This window comes from Sorex araneus, chromosome 2, assembly GCF_027595985.1.
Source record: "Sorex araneus isolate mSorAra2 chromosome 2, mSorAra2.pri, whole genome shotgun sequence".
NCBI lineage: Eukaryota > Metazoa > Chordata > Mammalia > Eulipotyphla > Soricidae > Sorex > Sorex araneus.
In genome coordinates, this window is record NC_073303.1 from 211,600,610 (window position 1) to 211,620,014 (window position 19,405).

At 46.6% G+C, this 19,405-nt stretch overlaps 1 protein-coding gene across 2 annotated transcripts in view; it reads right to left on the reverse strand.

The window, feature by feature from the left end:
- DNAAF4 (dynein axonemal assembly factor 4) overlaps positions 1–14,814 on the reverse strand; it is a 52,888-nt gene extending 38,074 nt beyond the window's left edge. For both annotated transcript variants that reach the window (XM_055127866.1, XM_004601661.2), the window contains exons 1-2: positions 14,672–14,814; positions 13,555–13,702 (exon numbers count right to left, since the gene is read on the reverse strand). In XM_055127866.1, the coding sequence (XP_054983841.1) occupies positions 13,555–13,702; positions 14,672–14,794 (271 nt within the window). In that variant the 5' untranslated portion in view covers positions 14,795–14,814. The remainder of the gene's footprint in view (positions 1–13,554; positions 13,703–14,671) is intronic.
- Positions 14,815–19,405: the final 4,591 nt, after the last annotated feature.

Below are 19,405 nucleotides of genomic sequence, written 5' to 3' on the forward strand. Positions count from 1 at the left end.
CAGCTGGGCCAGCTTCAGAGGCAGAAAGAACTGGACTCTCAACTCTCCAACGGAAATGCCCCCCATTCTCCCTGCTGGGTCACGGGGGCTGCACACGGCACCTGGCTGGGGTGGGGTGCAGACCAGGGTGCGGTGCTCACACACGCAGCCTCGCTGCTCACTGGGCTGCACTTCTCTACACGCCTGCACGCGTGCCCTGTGTGCATGATGTGAGGCCAATACTACATCACTGAGTGACCCCGCCCCCCCCAGCCGGGGCTCACATTCTTCCGCGGTGGAGCCCAGAGTTCTCCCTGCAGTGCTCTCTAGAGGCGATAGGACAGGTACATGTGGCCGGCGTGATGGCCACTAGGGGGCGCTCCCCTCTGCGCAGGGACCAGCACATGCCTGGCTGAGGAGTGATGGGGAATCACGTGTGGCCCCAAGGATCTCAGAGCACCAAGCTGCTCCCGTTACACTTCACGTGGGTGGCACAGTCTGGGCCTGAACACAGTGAGTTACACTCTCAAGGCAAGTGCTCTAAGCCACTGCGCTGTTCCTCCAGGCCCAGAACTAGATTTTAAATAATGTGGGGGAAAGGCTTGGAATATAAATTGAATCCCGCTATGCTTCAAATGCGAGTTCTAGGGGCTGGAGCAATAGCACAGTGGGTAGGACGTTCCCAGCATCCCACAGGGTCCCCTGAGCACCGCGAGGAGTAATTCCTGCGTGCAGAGCCAGGAGTAACCCCTGTGCATCGCCAGGTCTGACCCAGAAAGCCAAACAAATAGACAAACAAAAGACAAATGCGAGTTCTACATGCATGCTTACGGTTCCTTGGGCATGATCAGGGGTGAACCCTAAGGACAGAGCCAGGAATAAGCACTGAGTCCTGCCAGCTATAGCCCTCAACTCCCGCAAAAACAGAAACACAACAAATGGATAGTTTATGATAATATAAGTTAATGATTAAGCATGGGCTGGAGCAATAGCACAGCGGTACGGCATTCGCCTTTCACGCAGCCGACCTGTGTTTGATTCCTCTGCCCCTCTCGGAGAGCCTGGCAAGCTACCGAGAGTATTGCACCCGCAAGGCACAGCCTGGCAAACTCCCCGTGGCGTATTCGATATGCCAAAAACAGTAACATCAAGTCTCACAATGAGAGACGTTACTGGTGCTCACTCGAACAAATCAATGAGCAACGGGATGATAGTGATTAAGGATCGATTAGCTGTGATACCCCTGACCCTGAAAGAGCCTCCACTGTGGCACCATTGTGAAGAACGAGTAAAGAGAGGCTTCTAAAATCTCAGGGCTAGAACGAATGGAGACATTACTGAGACCACTCGAGAAATTAGACCATCAACGGGATGAACTGTAATACAGCTGAGGATTATTTCTGGGCTCTCGATTCTTTTTTTTTCTTTTTTCTTTTTTTCTTTTTGGGTCACACCCGGCGATGCACAGGGGTCACTCCTGGCTCTGCACTCAGGAATTACTCCTTGTGGTGCTCAGGGGACCATATGGGATGCTGGGAATCGAACCCAGGTCAGCAAACGCCCCTGCTGTGCTATCACTCCAGCCCCATCTTTTTTTTTGTTTTTTTCTAACTGAATCACTGTGAAGTAGACCATCACAAAACTATTCATAACTGGATTTCAGTCATACAATGTTCCAAGACCCATCCCTCCACCACCCCAGTTTCCCTCCCATCATCCCACTGGTACCACCCCCCCCCCACCCATCTGCCTCCACGGTGGGCACCTTTCTTCTCTCTCTCTCTCTCTCTCTCTCTCTCTCTCTCTCTCTCTCTCTCTCTCTCTCTCTCCCCCCTCCCCCACCCCTCTCTCCTTTTGTACATTATGGTTTGCAATACAGGTACTAAGAGGTACTCGTGTTTGTTCAGGGTATTCAGTATTTTTACTGGGAAGGCCCAGCTAAAGTAGCTTTTTCTTCAGAGGGTAGCAACTTTGGGTGTGGACATGACTTCTGGGGCTTCCGGAAGAATAGGGAGGTTGGGGGAGGTAGCCCATCCTGACCCTGAGAGAGAGAGAAAGAAGAAAAGTGCCTGCCAGAGGCCGGCTGAGGGAGGGCTGTTGGGGGGTGGTGGGAGGGAAACGGGGGACATGAATGGTGGGAAATGTACACTAGTGGGGGGATGGGTGTTGGATCATTATATGGCTGAAACCCAATTGTGAACAGCTTTCTAATGGTCTATCTCATGGATAGTCAATAAAATTTTTTTTTAAAAAACAGGGCTGGCAATACTTGTACCTGCCCAAATATCACTGAAGCTAAAGAAAATAATAAGAGGTAGGCACGGGCTTTACATAACTATTCAGAGTTAAGGGATTGGTAAAGTAAAAGAATTTAGCTCTCTGGTTCTTTGAGAAAATAAATAAGATTGATAAACCGCTAGCAAGACTCACAAAGAAAGAAAGAGAGAAAACTCTAATAAATCGAATCAGAAATGAAAAGGGGGACATCACAACAGAAACCAAGGAGATTCAAAGGATCATCAGAGACTACTTTGAAAGTCTGTATGCCACGAAACAAGAGAACCTAAAAGAAATGGATGAATTCCTTGACTCCTACAATCTCCCAAGACTGAACCAAGAGGACGTGAAATACCTGAATAGGCCCATAAATATCAAGGAAATCGAAACTGTAATCAAAAGTCTCCCCAAAAACAAAAGCCCAGGTCCAGACGGATTCACTGGTGAATTCTTCCAAACATTTAAAGAAGACTTGCTGCCAGTTCTCCTCAAGCTTTTCCAGGAAATTGAAAAGACAGGAACCCTTCCGAACAGTTTCTACGAGGCTATGTGCTCTCCCTAATACCAAAAGCAAACAAAGACACCACTAACAAAGAAAACTATAGACCAATATCCTTGATGAACACCGATGCAAAGATCCTCAACAAAATACTTGCAAATAGAATCCAACAACTCATCAAAAAGATCATACACCATGACCAAGTGGGATTCATCCCGGGGATGCAAGGATGGTTTAACATTCGGAAATCAATCAACATAATCCATCATATCAACAAAAGTAAAGATAAAAACCATATGATCATATCAATAGACGCTGAGAAAGCATTTGACAAGATCCAACACCCATTCATGATAAAAACTCTCACCAAAATGGGTTTTGGAGGAACTTTTCTCAAGATAGTCAAAGCCATCTACCACGAACCTATGGCAAGCATTACCATCAATGGAGAAAAACTAAGGGACTTTCCTCTAAGATCGGGGACAAGACAAGGATGTCCACTCTCACCACTTCTCTTTAATATAGTACTGGAAGTATTAGCAATAGCCATCAGGCAAGAAAAAGATATTAAGGGGATTCAGATTGGAAAGGAAGAAATCAAGCTCTCACTATTCGCAGACGATATGATACTATACCTAGAGAAGCCTAAAAGCTCTAGTAAGAAACTCTTAGAAACAATTGACCTGTACAGTAAAGTCTCAGGCTATAAAATCAATACCCTAAAATCCATGGCCTTCCTATATGCAAACAATGAGACAGAGGAAAGGGACATGAAAAAAGCAATCCCGTTCACAATTGTGCCCCAGAAAATCAAATACCTTGGAATCAACTTAACTAAAGAAGAAAAGGACCTCTACAAAAAAACTATAAAACCCTACTCCATGAAATCAAAGAAGACATGAGGAAATGGAAACATGTTCCCTGCTCATGGATAGGGAGAATAAACATTGTCAAAATGGCAATACTCCCCAAAGCATTATACAGATTTAACGTGATCCCTATAGGGATACCCATGGCATTCTTCAAAGAAATGGATCAAGCAATCCTGAAATTTATATGGAACAATAAACGCCCACAGATAGCTAAAACAATTCTTGGGAAAAAGATGATGGGAGGCATCACTCTCCCCAACCTTAAACTCTACTACAAAGCGGTAACAATTAAAACAGCATGGTACTGGAACAAAGGCAGAGCTGAAGACCAATGGAACAGGGTGGAATATCCCTACACACAACCTCAAATATATGATCATCTAATCTTTGATAAGGGAGCAAGAGATGTGAAGTGGAGCAAGGAAAGCCTCTTTAACAAATGGTGCTGGCACAACTGGACAACCACATGTAAAAGAATGGGCTTAGACCTCGACCTGACACCATGCACAAAAGTCAGATCAAAATGGATTAAAGACCTCAACATCAGACCACAAGCCATAAGGTACATTGAAGACAAGGTCGGCAAAACCCTCCACGATATTGAAGATAAAGGTATCTTCAAAGATGACACGGAACTAAGCAATATAGTAGAAACAGAGATCAACAAATGGGACTACATTAAACTAAAAAGCTTCTGCACCGCAAAAGATACAGTGACCAAAATACAAAGACTATCTACAGAATGGGAAAGAATATTTACACAATACCCATCAGATAAGGGGTTGATATAAATGGTATATAAGGCACTGGTTGAACTCCACAAAAAGAAAACATCCAACCCCATCAAAAAATGGGGCAAAGATGCGGAGCGAGCATGATGGAAGAGCCCAAGGAAGCGCCCTTGGACTCCAAGCAGCCCACTGAACTAATTCCGGCATGGGACCAGAGACCCCACGGCGGGCTGAAACAGTGGGAACCAGGCATCCCCCAATTCTTTTAACCTCTCTCTCTCAACTCCTTCCTCCTGAGCACAGCGCAGGGTCCGCGGTTTTCCTGAGCGCAAAATGGAGACGCCGAGCCTCTCTCTAGGTTTCTCCATCTTATGAGCACCATAAAAGGGTAAAAGTTTGTAGTGATGTTATTTCTGGTTGTACTTTCCCTGGACTTTATACAGAAACCCAAAACCGCACGGCCGCTTTTGCGGCCGCGCAACCTAATGTCATCTTAGCATCAGCAATATGTAATGGTTCCTTTTTAATGGGTGGGACTTTTGTGGGAGATCCTAACAATAATAGTAAGTCTGTTGCTGAAATATTGAAGGCAATCAAAGTGGTAGCCATCTCTCTAGACTGAACTAAGCTATATCCCCACGCCGGCTGAGAAGAAATTTTCTTCTTTCTCGGGAAGAAACGCGGCGTGTCGTCAACTACAGTGTGATGTCCATTAAGCAAACAGACCTGGTGGCGTGGGAATGGGATATAAGGGGAAAAATTATGTACATGGAACAGTGGGACACTGGTGGAATCTTGAGCTGGAGCCGATACCAGCGCAAGACCTTCGGTTCCAGAAACTGCTTGCAGGCACTCTACTAGTCTATCAACTAAGCCAGAGCCCCACGCCTGCTGATGACGGGAAATAACCATCCTTTTCGGTTTTCTTTCCCTTGTCAGGCAGCGTGGCGATTACTAAACAGGCGTGAACTCGGTGGCGCGGGGCAAGGGGGAAAAAGAAAAGTTATGTAACAAACAGCGGGACTTAATATCTCTATATTCTTAGCAGTGGAGAACTATCAAATGCCTCCTTGGCAATAGGACTGCTTTTCTTTTTTGGGGGAAACCCCAACAACGGTAGTGAGTTGTGTGTTGAAACATGGAATGTAATCGAGATAAGGCGTAAATGAAGTGAAACTTATCACGTGCAAGGGTGGGGACTGGGGAGGTGGGAGGGGGCGGCAGGTATACTGGGGGGGTTGGTGATGGAAGATGGGCACTGGTGAAGGGAAGGGTGTTTGAGAATTGTATAACCGACATAATCCTGAGAACTATGTAACCCTCCACATGGTGATTCAATAAAATTTAAAAAAAAAATGGGGCAAAGAAATGAACAGAAACTTTTCCAAGGAAGAGACACGAATGGCCAAAAGGCACATGAAAAAGTGCTCTGCATCACTAATCATCAGAGAGATGCAGATCAAAACGACCATGAGATACCACCTCACACCACAGAGACTAGCACACATCCAAAAGAACAAAAGCAACCGCTGTTGGAGAGGATGTGGGGAGAAAGGGACCCTTCTACACTGCTGGTGGGAATGCCAACTAGTTCAGCCCTTTTGGAAAACAATATGGATGATTCTCAAAAAACTAGAGGTTGAGCTCCCATTTGACCCAGCAATACCACTGCTGAGAATATATCCCAGAGGAGCAAAAAAGTATAGTCGAAGTGACATCTGCACTTATATGTTCATCGCAGCACTGCTTACAATAGCCAGAATCTGGAAAAAGCCAAGTGTCCTAGAACAGATGACTGGTTGAAGAAACCTTGGTACATCTATACAATGGAATACTATGCAGCTGTTAGAAAAAATGAGGTCATGAAGTTTGCATATAAGTGGATCAACATGGAAAGTATCATGCTACGTGAAATGAGTCAGAAAGAAAGAGACAGACATAGAAAGATTACACTCATCTGTGGAATATAGAATAATAGACTAGGAGTCTAATACCCAAGAATAGTAGAAATAAGTACTAGGAGGTTGACTCCATGGCTTGGAGGCTGATCTCTCATTCTGGGCAACTCAGAGAAGGGAGCACCAAGTAAAATGTGGTCAGAGGTCATGCGGGGGAGGAGTGACGCATGCTGAATGTAGACTAGAGACTGAACACAATGGCCACTCAACACCTTTATTGCAAACCACAACACCTAATCAGAGAGAGAGAGAACTAAAGAGAATACCCTGCCATGGTGGCAGTTTGGGGTGGGGAGAGACGGGACTGGGGAGGGTGGGAGGGACCCTGGGTTTACTGGTGGTGGGGAATGGGCACTGGTGAAGGGATGGGTTATCGAACTCTGTATGGGGGAAACATGAGCACAAAAATGTATAAATCTGTAACTGTACCCTCACGTTGATTCACTAATTAAAAATAAACTATTAAAAATTAAAAAAAAAGAATTTAGCTCTCATCAACATCTATGCACCAAATGAAGAAGGGGCAAAGTCCCTAGAGCAAATGCTGATAGACTCGAGGATTTAGACAGATGGCAACACAGTAGCAGTGGGAGACTTTAAGACTCCTCACTGGGCAAGACCCGCAGGCAGAGCCCTAAAGAGAAATGTTAAGAACTGGAATTAAAAGATTCAACACAGTGATTCAACAATTCAAAAAGTGATTCAACACAGAACCCTCTGCCCTGAGTAAGATGAATACTCATTCTACTCCAGTGCACATGGAAAATTCTTATATCGGGACACAATTCAAATATGCACAAAGTCATCCCGTTGCTCATAGATTTGTTCGAGTGGGCACCAGTAACGTCTCTCATTGAGAGACTTATTGTTACTGTTTTTGGCATATCCAATACACCACGGGTAGCTTGCCAGACTCTGCCGAGCAGGCTCGATACTCTCGGTAGCTTGCTGGGCTCTCTGAGAGGGGCAGAGGAATCGAACTCGGGTCGGCCATGTGAAAGGTGAACGCCCAACCACTGTGCTATTGCCCCAGCCCCACAAAGTCATGAAAATAGAATTTTTTTTTCTGGCAGTGCTCAGGGCTTACTCATGGTAGGCTCAGAGGACAACAGGGGATGCCAAGGACTGGACCCGGGTCAGCCGCATGCAAGGCAAACACCCTACCCACTGGGCTATATAGCTCCAGCCCTGAAAATAGAAATCTTATCAGTTATATTTTCAGACCACAGTGCCATGAAGATAGAAATTAATCACGGAAGAAAGATGTGGAAGGCTACAACATCCGGAGACTGAACAACATGTTGCTAAATAACAACTGGATCAAAGAGGAAATTAAAAAAGAAATCAAAAGATTTCTCAAACTGAGTGATAATTAAAACACAAACTACCAGCACCTACGGGACCCAGCAAAAACAGCACCACGAGGGAAGTTCACAGAAAGGCAGGCTCACGCTGGAAAAGGAAAAGAGTCTCAAATCACTGACTTAACTTCTCAGCTGAAGAACTACAAAAAGGACAAATCAATCCCAAAGCAGAAGCATGGGAATAATAGAGGTGAGATCAGAGGAGGCTGGAGAGATGGTAGAACGGGTAGGGTGCTCGCCTTGCATGTAGCTGACCCAGGTTGGATCTCCAGCACCTTACAGGGTCCCTGAGCTCTGCCAGGAGTGATCCCTGAGTGCAGTCCCCAGAGTAAGCCCTCAGCATTGCTGGGTGTGGTCTAAAAACCGAAAACCAAACCAAACCAAACCAAATCGGAGCAAGAATAATGACACAGAAATAAATTTTATAAAACCATACACAGGGTTAGCGATAGCACAGCGGGGAGGGCATTTGCCTTGCAGGCAGCCGACCCAGGTTTGATTCCCTGCATCCCATATGGTCCCTTGAGCACCACCAGGGGTAATTCCTGAGTGCAGAGCCAGGAGTAACCCCGGTGCATTGCCGGGTGTGACCCAAAAAGCAAAAAAGTAAAATAAAATTAAATTAAATTAAAAAGCATACACAGGGTTAATGAATACAGGAGCTGTCTTCTCTCTCTTTTTTTTTGTCTTTAAACTATACTAGAAGATGCTCAGGGGTTTATCCTGGGTCTGCACTGAGGAATATCTCCTGGTGGGCTTGGGGTGCCACATGGGATGTTGGTGATGGAAATGCACCAAGGCAAGTGCCCTACCCGCTGTGCTATCTCTCCAGCCCTGGGGAACCTGTTTTTTTCCCCCTACGGAATAAACAAGACTGACAAACCCTTAGCCAGACTAATGAAGACAAAAAAGGGAAAGAAATCCAAATAAATCAGATCAATAATGAAAGGGGGTGAATACAAGATAACTCAGAAATACAGATAAGAAGTTACTACGTCATCAACGTCAATGTGAAGAATCTATGAGAAATGGGTTCTTAAAATCATGCAACCACTCAAGATTGAGTCAGGAGGAAATAGAAAATATGAGCAGACAAGTTACAAATAAGGGCAATGACACAGTAATTTTAAGTCTCCACAAAAACAAAAAGACCTGGTCCAGACAGGTTCACTATTGAGTTCTACTGAAAATTCAGAGAAAATTCAGATTTACTGGCTATAGTCTGTAAGTTATTCTAAGATATCAAAGTGATAGGAATCCTTCCACGTGGCTTCTAGGAAGCCAATATTACTCTGATACCAAAAGCAAGTTTGGAAGTTTCACTACAACAGAAAATGAAAGACCAATATCTCTAATAAATATCAATTCCAAAGATCCTCCATTAAACCACAGTGAACTGAATCCAACAATGTAGCACACTGGGTGGAACTGGAGAGTATCGAGTTAACTGAAATCAAGTCCAAGAGTGAGCACTGTGTGATCTCACTCATCTGGGGAAGAGAGAGACCACACGATAGTCAACGAACAATAGCAAACCTCAGCCTCGGAACACATCACTAATCAGCAGGGGTGAATTATCAGGCGGGGAGGGCACAGCAAAGGCGAGAACAACCACAGTGGAGAGTCATGGGCACACTGCTGGTGGTGGCGGGAGAAGGAATTTTGTACACCAAAGCATTTTAGCACTATTCTAACCCTGTCACTGTCACTGTTGTCCCGTTGTTCATCAATTTGCTCAAGGGGGCACCAGTAACGTCTCCATGGTAAGACTTGTTGTTACTGTTTTTGGCATATCAAATACGCCACAGGTAGCTTGCCAGGCTCTGCTGTGCAGGCGGGATACTCTCGGTAGCTTGCCAGGCTCTCCGAGAGGGACGGAGGAATCGAACCCGGGTCTGCCAAGTGCAAGGCAAATGCTCTATCCATTGTGCTATCGCTCCAGCCCCACTATTCTAACAACCTAAACCTAAATCTATATATATATATTTTGCTTTTTGTGTCACATCTAGTGAAGCACAGGGGTTACTCCTGGCTCTGCACTCAGGAATCACCCCTGGCAGTGCTCAGGGGACCATATGGGATGCTGGGAATTGAACCCGGGTCGGCCGCGGCAAGGCAAACGCCCTACCCGCTGTGCTATTGCTCCAGACCTGCCAATATATATTTCTTAAAGAATCATTTCTTGAGGCAGAGGAGGGGGGGGGTTCCTGTGGTATTTTTGTGGTGATGGAGGTACACTAACTTTGTAAACAAAAGCATAAGTATTACCACACTGTAACCATGTTACATTAACAATAAAACAATTTTTTAGGGAATAAAAAAGAAAATCCTGGTGCCTGAGTGATAGTATAACAGACAGGGTGCCTGCCTTGCATGTATCAAACACAATCCCGGCAGCTCTGCTGTCTGTGATACAAATTTTCCAGTCAAGTGTGTATAAACACCACAAAAAAGGGGTGTGACCCCTATAAGCAATGCCACTCAAAAAAGGAAGGGGGACCCCCAGCGAGCACTTTGAGCACTGCAGTGAACTGTATGAGCACCTCAGCCACACCTGTGTGTCTCCACTGCGGGGCGACCCTGGTGAGCACAGGTGACCACAGCTAAAGGAAAGGAAACCCCGGTGACAGCCAGGCACATGTGCAATTCATGGCCATCACAACGTCAGCAACAATGGGGTGGGGGATAACATAATAAATACCTTTTAACAGTCATCTGTTCTAGGGCACTTGGGTTGTGTCCATATTTTGGCTATTGTGAACAGTGCTGCAATGAACATATGGTACATCTACACAATGGAATACTATGCAGCTGTTAGCAGAGATGAAGTCATAAAATTTGCTTATAAATGGATAGACATGGAGAGTATCATGCTAAATGAAATGAGTCAGAAAGAGAGGGACAGACATAGAGGGAGTGCAGTCAGGGAGTGCAGTCCCTCTATGTCTGTCCCTCTCTTTCTGACTCATTTCATTTAGCATGATACGCTCCATGTCTATCCATTTATAACATCACATGAGGCTGCACCCAAGGACAGTAGATATAAGGGCCAGGGGGATTGCCCCACAGCTGGAAGCCTGCTTCATGAGCGGAGGGGAGAAGGCAGATGGAATAGAGAAGGGATCACTAGGAAAATGATGGCTGGAGGAACCAGTTGGGATGGGAGATGCATGCCGAAAGTAGATAATGGACCAAACATGATGACCTCTCAGTGTCTGCGTTGCAAGCCATAATGCCCCAAAGTAGGGAGAGAGTATGGGGAATACTGTCTGCCATGGAGGCAGGGGGAGGGTGGGAAAGGGGGGTATACCCAGGATATTGGTGGTGGGGGATGTGCACTGGTGGAGGGATGGGTGTTTGATCATTGTGAGATTGTAACCCAAACATGAAAGCTTGTAACTATCTCACAGTGATTCAATAAAATCATGACTGTCACGACTGTCATCCTGTTGCTCATCGATTTGCTCGAGTGGGCACCAGAAACGTCTCTCGTTGTGAGACTTTTACTGTTTTTTTTTTTTTTGGTTTTTGGGTCACACCCAGCGATGCACAGGGGTTACTCCTGGCTCTTCACTCAGGAATTACCCCTGGCGGTGCTCAGGGGACCATATGGGATGCTGAGATTTGAACCCAGGTCAGCCGTGTGCAAGGCAAACGCCCTACCCGCTGTGCTATCGCTCCAGCCCCTTGTTACTGTTTTTGACATAACAAATACGCCACGGGGAGGTTGCCAGGCTCTGCCGTGCAGGCACAATACTCTTGGTAGCTTGCCGGGCTCTCCGAGAGGGACGGAGGAATCAAAAAACGGATCAGCCATGTGAAAGACGAACACGATAAAAATAAAAAACACTTTTTAAAATAAAATAACAAATTAAAGCCTGGTCCTTTACAGAAAAAGTTTGCCAATCCTTGATTTAAACCTAGTAAAAATTATACTGTATCACTGTATCACTGTCATCCCGTTGTTCATGGATTTACTGGAGCAGGCGCCAGTAATGTCTCCATCCATCCCAGCCCTGAGATTTTAGCAGCTTCTCCTTACCCATCTTTCCCAACGCTGTCATATTGGAGGCTCTTTCAGGGTCAGGGGAACGAGACCCGTTATTGTTACTGTTTTTTGGCATATCGAATACACCACGGGTAGCCTGCCAGGCTCTGCCGTGCAGAAAAATTAAAATATTTTTAAAGTGACGAACCATGAAAGAGAAGAATCAAGTAGCTATGCAATGAAAGTAAAGGTATACAATGGATGAAGATCATAAGCAGGAAATTAAATAGTATTTCCACTCCTGAAGGGGGTGACCAACCAGGTTAAGAAGGGAATTTGGTACGAAACACAGTGTTTGTGGCATAAGTATTAAAACAGAAAGAGCAATGCAGTACCCTATACTTGGCATTAAGGAGATTTCAGGCAGAAAATATAAAGCATCAGAAAGCATGTAGAGGAGGAAGACCAGAGCGACAGTGCAGTGGGTAGGGCATTTGCTTGGCACGTAGCCAAACCAGGTTCCATTCCTGGCATCCTGTATAATCCCTCAAGCACCATCAGAAGTAATCCCTGAGTGCAGAGCCAGGAGTAACCCCTGAGCGTTGATGGGTGTGACCCAAAAAAGACCAAATACATAAAAATAAAAACAAAGAAAGCAAGCATGCAGAGGAATACTGATGACGCGTGCAGGAACGAAGGGATCGCAGCTCTGACTGCCAACTGGAATCCCAGTGAAGCTGCTTAAAAAACTAGCAGAAAAAAAAATTAGCAAGGCTGCAATATGGATGGAAGGAGAGACTCTCATGCTGAGAGAAATCAAAGAAAAGAAACAGCTCATAAGCATCCCTCTAGAGGTGGGGCTTACACACACACACAGCAAGGTAGCAACAACGGGTCAAAGGCAACATGACAAGTACTGATCCACACAACTGAGTTAGTAGCTGGAGGAGTTTGAACAGGTGTTGGGGTCCGTGGGCGAGAGAGGTGGATACAATGGTGTTGTGTTGAAATTAAGTGCACAAGAACCCATCATTAACAATATTGTAAATAAATCCGCTTTTTAAATTTTTTTTTTTAATTATCAAAGGCCAGGCAGAGAGTACAGGGGTAAAGATATTTGCCTTCCTGTGGCTGGCCCTGGTTTGACCCCTGGCATTGCAAAGGGGTCAGCCCTGAGCACAGAACTAGGAGTAAGCCCTGAAGACAGACAGGTGTGACTCAACAGCACCCCAATAGGTAAATACAAATAAAATCAGTGAGGGTGGGAGGATGGAGTGGGGGTGGTGGGAGGGATACTGGGATCATCGGTGGTGGAGAATGGGCACTGGTGGAGGGATGGGTACTCGAGCATTGTATGACTGAAACACAAGCACGGAAAGTTGTAAGTCTAACTGTACCTCACGGTGAGTCACTAATAAAAATTTAATTTAAATAAATAAATAAATAAATAAATAAATAAATAAATTTTAAAAACCAATAAAAAACTATCAATATTTGGGTCCCGCTCCTCACAACTGAATTGATCGGTCCTGGGAGTTCCAGGCATTTTATATTAAAAGTTTAACAGTCTGCAGAATTTTTGAAAGTGAATGGTCTGCAGAACTTTTAACTTTATTTTTGAATCAGGAAAATGTCGAGACGAAATCACAGCTGCTCCAAAGGCGGTACCCAGAAGGACATCTCTGACAAAAACAACTTACCCGGGAGCATCCAGAGAGGCCAGCGGGTAAGACACCCGCCTTGCTTGTGGGTGCCCCGGGTTTGGGTCCCGGCACCGCCCAGGGTCGCCCCAGCCCTGCCAGGAGTGACCCTTGAGTGCAGGGTCGAGAGCAAGCCCTGAGCACAACCGGGTGCGCCCCCCCAAGAAAGAACAGCAAAGAACCTACCCCCGGACGCTGAAAGGGAGTCCCACATGGCAGCTTCCTTTTTGCACAAGGTAAACACGATGGTGTCATCCCCGATCTTGGCTTCGCTGCGCTCCTCGTCGATGGGGGCAGAGAGAAACACCTCAAACAAGAAGGGAGGGAAGTTGACCTGGTCAAAAAGAAGGGAAAGGGGGGCTGGGGTGAGAGCACTGCGGGAAGGGCGTTTGCCTTGCACGGGATCAAACTGGGTTCAATTCCCAGCATCCCACAGGGTCCCCCGAGCACCGCCAGGAGTGATTCCTGAGTGCAGAGCCAGGAGGAACCCCTGTGCATCGCCGGGTGTGACCCAAAAAAAGAAAAAGGAAAAAAAAAACAAGGCAGAAAGAATCTAGCTTGTTTCAATAAACATTGCACTTATTACTGCTAATATTGGAGGGTTTATGTCAGCTGTCATTTAGTACCTTCAAAAGATCACATCTGGGGCTGGAGCGACAGCACAGCGAGGAGGGCGTTTGCCTTGCATGCGGCCGACCCGGGTTCGATTCCCAGCATCCCATATGGTCCCCCGAGAGCCGCCAGGAGTAATTCCTGAGTGCAGAGTCAGGAGTAACCCCTGTGCATCGCTGGGTGTGACCCAAAAAAGCCAAAAAAAAAGGGGGGGGGAAAGAAAAGGAAGTGAACTGATGTAGACCAGCTAACGACAGCCTTGCGTGCTTGTTTGGGGACCAAACCCGGTGAAGTTCGGGGCTCCCTCCTTAGGTTGCTCAGGGGACCAAGTGGGGTGCGAGGTTAGCGCCCCACACGCTGCACTGCCTCTCTGCCCCCCCCCCCCCCATCAGCCTTTCCCACCCAAGCCTCAATCCATGTCCTGCTGGGAAATCGACCCCAAGCCTCGGCAGCTCTCGGAGCATCGAGGAAAGCCGGGGGGCAAAGCGACCTGGGGCCACATCGCATGGAGATCCGTGGCGGGGACCCGCGTGTCACCTGCATAGAGTGTGCATGATTGCCAGGGAGGTGGGTGCGGTGTGGTGTTGTGTTGTGCGGTGTTGTGCTGTGTTGTGTGGTGCGGTGTTGTGTTGTGCTGTGCGGTGTTGTGCTGTGTTTGCAAGCGGGGCCCCCGCCGCGGGGTCGCCCCCACCTTCAGGTAGTCCTCGGTGCAGAACACGTCGGCGTCCCTGGCGCAGACGCCGCGCAGGGGCAGGGCGAGGGAGACGGTGGCGGGCGTCTGCTGCCAGCTGTACTCGCTCACGCTCAGCGGCATCCCTGCGCGCTCGGCCGGCCGGGCGGCTGGGGGGGGGGGGGGCGGGGGGACGCCGCCGCGGTTGCCGGGGCAACCGGGTCGCCGCGTGCCAGCGCTTCCGGGTCAGGAGTGCCCCGGCTCCCGGCGTCCCCCGCGGCCACCCCCCCACCCTCATCCCCCCCCCCACCAGCGTTAAAGGGGCTGCGCGTCCCGCCGGGCCCCCTCGGGGAAGTGGGTCGCGACGACACGCGCCTTGCGGGCCAGGAAGATTCCCGGGCACGCTCCCGCTGACCCGCTGCTTTCTGCCCTGCCCGTCTTGGGGTCGCCAGCGCAGGGTCCCCTGCGGCTGCTGGCACCTCCCCATCCCACCCCCCCTCGCCGTGGTACCCCCAAAGCAAGCCGAGAGGCATGTGTGTAGGGTTGGAGAACAAGAAAACTTGAACATCGCCTAGGCTTTTTCTTACATATTAAAGGAATGCTGAGACCCAGACACTAAACCTAAAACCTTACACTATCTTGATCTCTCCGTATTTATGTGTTTGTTTGTTTGTTTTTTTAAATCTGGGACCACAACTATGGTTCTGAGGGTCCACGTGGTACCAGGGATGAAGCCCAGAACCTAAGATGCCAGGATGCGCATTTCACTTGAGCTGCCTCAGTAAGGCAGACCTTGTGTATTCTGCAGTGTTTTCTGGCATATCTGTAAACCCAGCTTATCTTACAGGAGGTTTATGTTGAGAGCAAAACAAAATCTAAGTTAGAGGCCTTTGGACTTTAAGGGCCTTCCTTCTGGAGGTCATGAACGCTGGGGCATTAATTAATACATTAACATTTCAAAGCTGCAAATTTCCTTGAGGAAAGTTTAGATGTTGCTCCTTTTGTAAACTTTCATAGACATGAGAGAAAAATAAAATTCTTCCCCCAAACAGGTGACTTACCTGCTTGTGAGCTGTTCAGCACTCCAAGGGTACTTCCTAGTAGTTTTCTTAGATGTCTCATTCCTAGGCACTGTAGCACTGTCGCACTGTCATCCGGGTTGTTCATCAATTTGTTCAAGCAGGCACCAGTAATGTCTTCATTGTGAGACTTGTTACTGTTTTGGCATATCGAATACACCACGGGGAGCTTGCCAGGCTCTGCTGTTCGGGCAGGGTACTCTCGGTAGCTTGCCGGGCTCTCCGAGAGGGAAGAAGGAATTGAACCCGAGTTCACCATGTGCAAGACAAACGCCCTACCGGCTGTGCTATCGCTCCTTCCTCTATGTGGGTAAATCTAAAGAATTGTTTTCCTTTCCTTTCTTAAAAAGCCATAGTCTATAGTATTTATTATTTAAGTATTTTTGCATCTGGAGAAAAAAAATTGTCTGATACTGTGTTTCAACCATCAGCTGTTTTGCTAAGCCTGCAAGTATACATTTGTCTTTCACCAGAGCTTTAAACACAACATTTACCAAGAGGGACTGTTTGTTGTCCAATACAAAGAGGCTGCAGTCTCTGTAAAGACACTGTATTGGCTTTTCATTGTATTCAACAAAAGCCCTAAAATGTAAGATGCTTGAAATGTTTGATAAAAGGCTTTAATTTTTTTAAGTGTCCTTTCAAGATGGTTAATGGGAAGCAAAATGTCACTGAAGGGTTTTCATTATGAAGGTAAGAGACACAATAAAATTGATTCTATCATATGTCTGTATAAACTAAGAAGCTTTTCATGTTGCTAAAGCATCATACCTCCTTTGGTGTATATTCCTACTATTTTGGGAGGCTCCCAATTGGTGCTCGGGGGCCCAGGCCCCTCCAAGTTGGGGGTTCAGTACTGCTAGCTGCAGCACTACAGACCACCTAGCCCACATCCTGTAGTTTTTTTTTCCTTTCAATGCAGGAGTGCTGCTATTTATTCAGCCATTGATTAAGCTGATTGAACTGTGCATGAACTCCACATTCCTTTTTTTTTTTTAATTGAATCTCCGGGAGACACAGTTACAAACCTTTCATGTTTGAGATTCAGCTATAAAATGATCGAACAGCCATCCCTCCACCAGTGCACACTTTCCACCACCAGTGTCCCCAGTATATCCCCGCCCCCCCATCCCAGTCCTCACCCGAATGCCTCCATGGCAGGAAATTTCCCCAATACTCTCTCTACTTTGGGGCATTATGTTTTGCTCATTTTTTCCCACCACCATTCAAGCCTGCCTCCCAGGGACAGATGCTAGATCATTTACTGTCCACTGCTCATTTTGAATATCATGGGGGTCGCGGCTGCACGCTTCTGGGATCCTAGATTGTAAATGGTTGGGTTCCAGAGATATTTCTGCAGGGCACTAATCCATTTTGGGAATCAATTGTGCGTCTCTGGTCCAGGGCTGTTGGTGCACTAAAATGGCACCTGGAGGCACACTGTGGGCGTGACAATCAGGCTGACAATCGGGCATCTTGGCTTGGAGATTTAGTCCTGGAACCTTTAGTATCCCGCCCGCATGGCAGAGCCTGGCAAGCTCCCCGTGGCGTATTTGATATGCCAAAGACAGTAACAAAAGTCTCACAATGGAGACGTTACTGGTGCAAACACAAAAGTTCATAAGTTTGAAACTGGACCTCATGGTGATTCACTAATAAAATTTTTTTTAAATTTATAATGGTGTATCTCATGGTGATTAACTGTCATTGTCACTGTTGTCCCATTGTTCATCAATGTGCTTGAGCGGGCACCAGTAACGTCTCCATTGTGAGACTTGTTACTGTTTTTGGCATATCGAATACGCCACGGGAAGCTTGCCAGGTTCTGCCGTGTGGGCGGGATACTCTCGGTAGCTTGCTGGGCTCTCCGAGAGGGACGGAGGAATTAAACCCGGGTCAGCCGCATGCAAGGCAAACGCCCTACCTGCTGTGCTATCGCTTCAGCCCTTCATTTTATTAGGACTTAAAATTGTCTTAACTCATATCCCACAAAGTCCTGTTTTTATTATATCTCCTGATTCTGAAATGTGGTAACCTTTTTAGATCTCATTCCCATGCCAGATGAGAAGTTCTGCTTCTCAACTCAGAATGGGGCAGTCTGTTGCTTGCCCTCTTTTTTCCTTTTTTTCACATCTTGCAGTGCTCAGGGGTTACTCCTGGCTTAGTGCTCAGAGGACCACATCTTGGCAGGACTGAATGCAGGCCTTCAGCATGCAAAGCAAGTGTATCAACCCTTGGAGTAATTTCCCTAATCCTGGTTAATGCTTTCTTTCTAGGTTTGTTTTGACCATACATATGTTGATATAGATCCCAAAATGTATCTTCTTGTATTTGTCACGGTTACATCTGCTCTGGAGTGTGTCCTAGAACATCAACTCAGAAGTTACTTCATCTGAAAGCTTTGTATATCTTTTCTCTCCTAAGCAAAATTTTCATTCAAAAAATGATCCTTCCCCTTTCAGAATGAAATGAAACTTTCATTCATTCAAGTTTTATCTTGATGTAATAATATTTTATGGTCATTCGAATTCATGCAAATACCAATGTGCATCAACTGAAATGATTACAATGACAATTGCTTTTATGCTACCAATTTTCACATCATAGATTCGGGCTAGAGCAATAGCCCAGCGGGTAGGGCGTTTGCCTTGCACGTGGCCGACCCGGGTTCGATTCCTCCATTCCTCTCAGAGAGCCCAGCAAGCTACTGAGAGTATCTCGCCCACATGGCAGAGCCTGGCAAGCTACCCGTGGCATATCCTATATGCCAAAAAAAGTAACAACCAGTCTCACAATAAAAACGTTACAGGTGCCCGCTTGAGCAAATCGATGAGCAGTGACAGTGACAGACTCAAGGCACGTGACGAGCGCTTCAGCAACCTTTGTGAAAGGAATCCTTCAAACAATACATTGGTGTTTGGTGTGGGGTTTTTTTGTTTGTTTGTTTTTTAATTTTTGGGCCACACCCCACTATGTCCAGGGCTTACTCCTAGTTCTGTACTCAGGGATCACTCTTGGTGGTGCTCAGGGATCCCTATAGGGTGGCAGGAATCTAACCCCAGTTGGCTAAGTGCAAGGCAAATACGTACCTGCTGTACTATCTCTCCAGCCCTGTTTTGGGTGCCAGGGAATAAACCAACAGCTTCATACATGCAAAGTATATGCTCTACCATTAATTAGCATGCTTGGTCAACTTTGTTCTTTATATTGCTATAGTGGCGTCTTTGCTTCAGAAATCATTTCCAATAAATTTTCTTTTTTGTGTGTGTGTGCCTATTGGGTCACACCTGGCGTTGCACAGGGGTTACTCCTGGCTTTGCACTCAGGAACTACTTCTGGCAGTGCTCAGGGGACCATATGGGATGCTGGGAATTGAACCCAGATCGGCCACGTGCAAGGCAAATGCCCTACCTGCTGTGCTATCACTCCAGCCCCCTCAATAAATTTTCTTTTCACAGAACTGAAACACTAATAGGTTCAAATCAAAATAGAGATATACTATACTCGTTTTCTTAAGGAAACACAGAACTCAGTGAGATAGCTAAACTCCACTGTAAAAGAAAGTGTGCAACTAGGCTTTTTAAAAAACAGTGGCATGGGGCTGGAGCGATAGCACAGCAGGTAGGGCGTTTGCCTTGCATGCGGCTGACCCGGGTTCGATTCCCAGCATCCCATA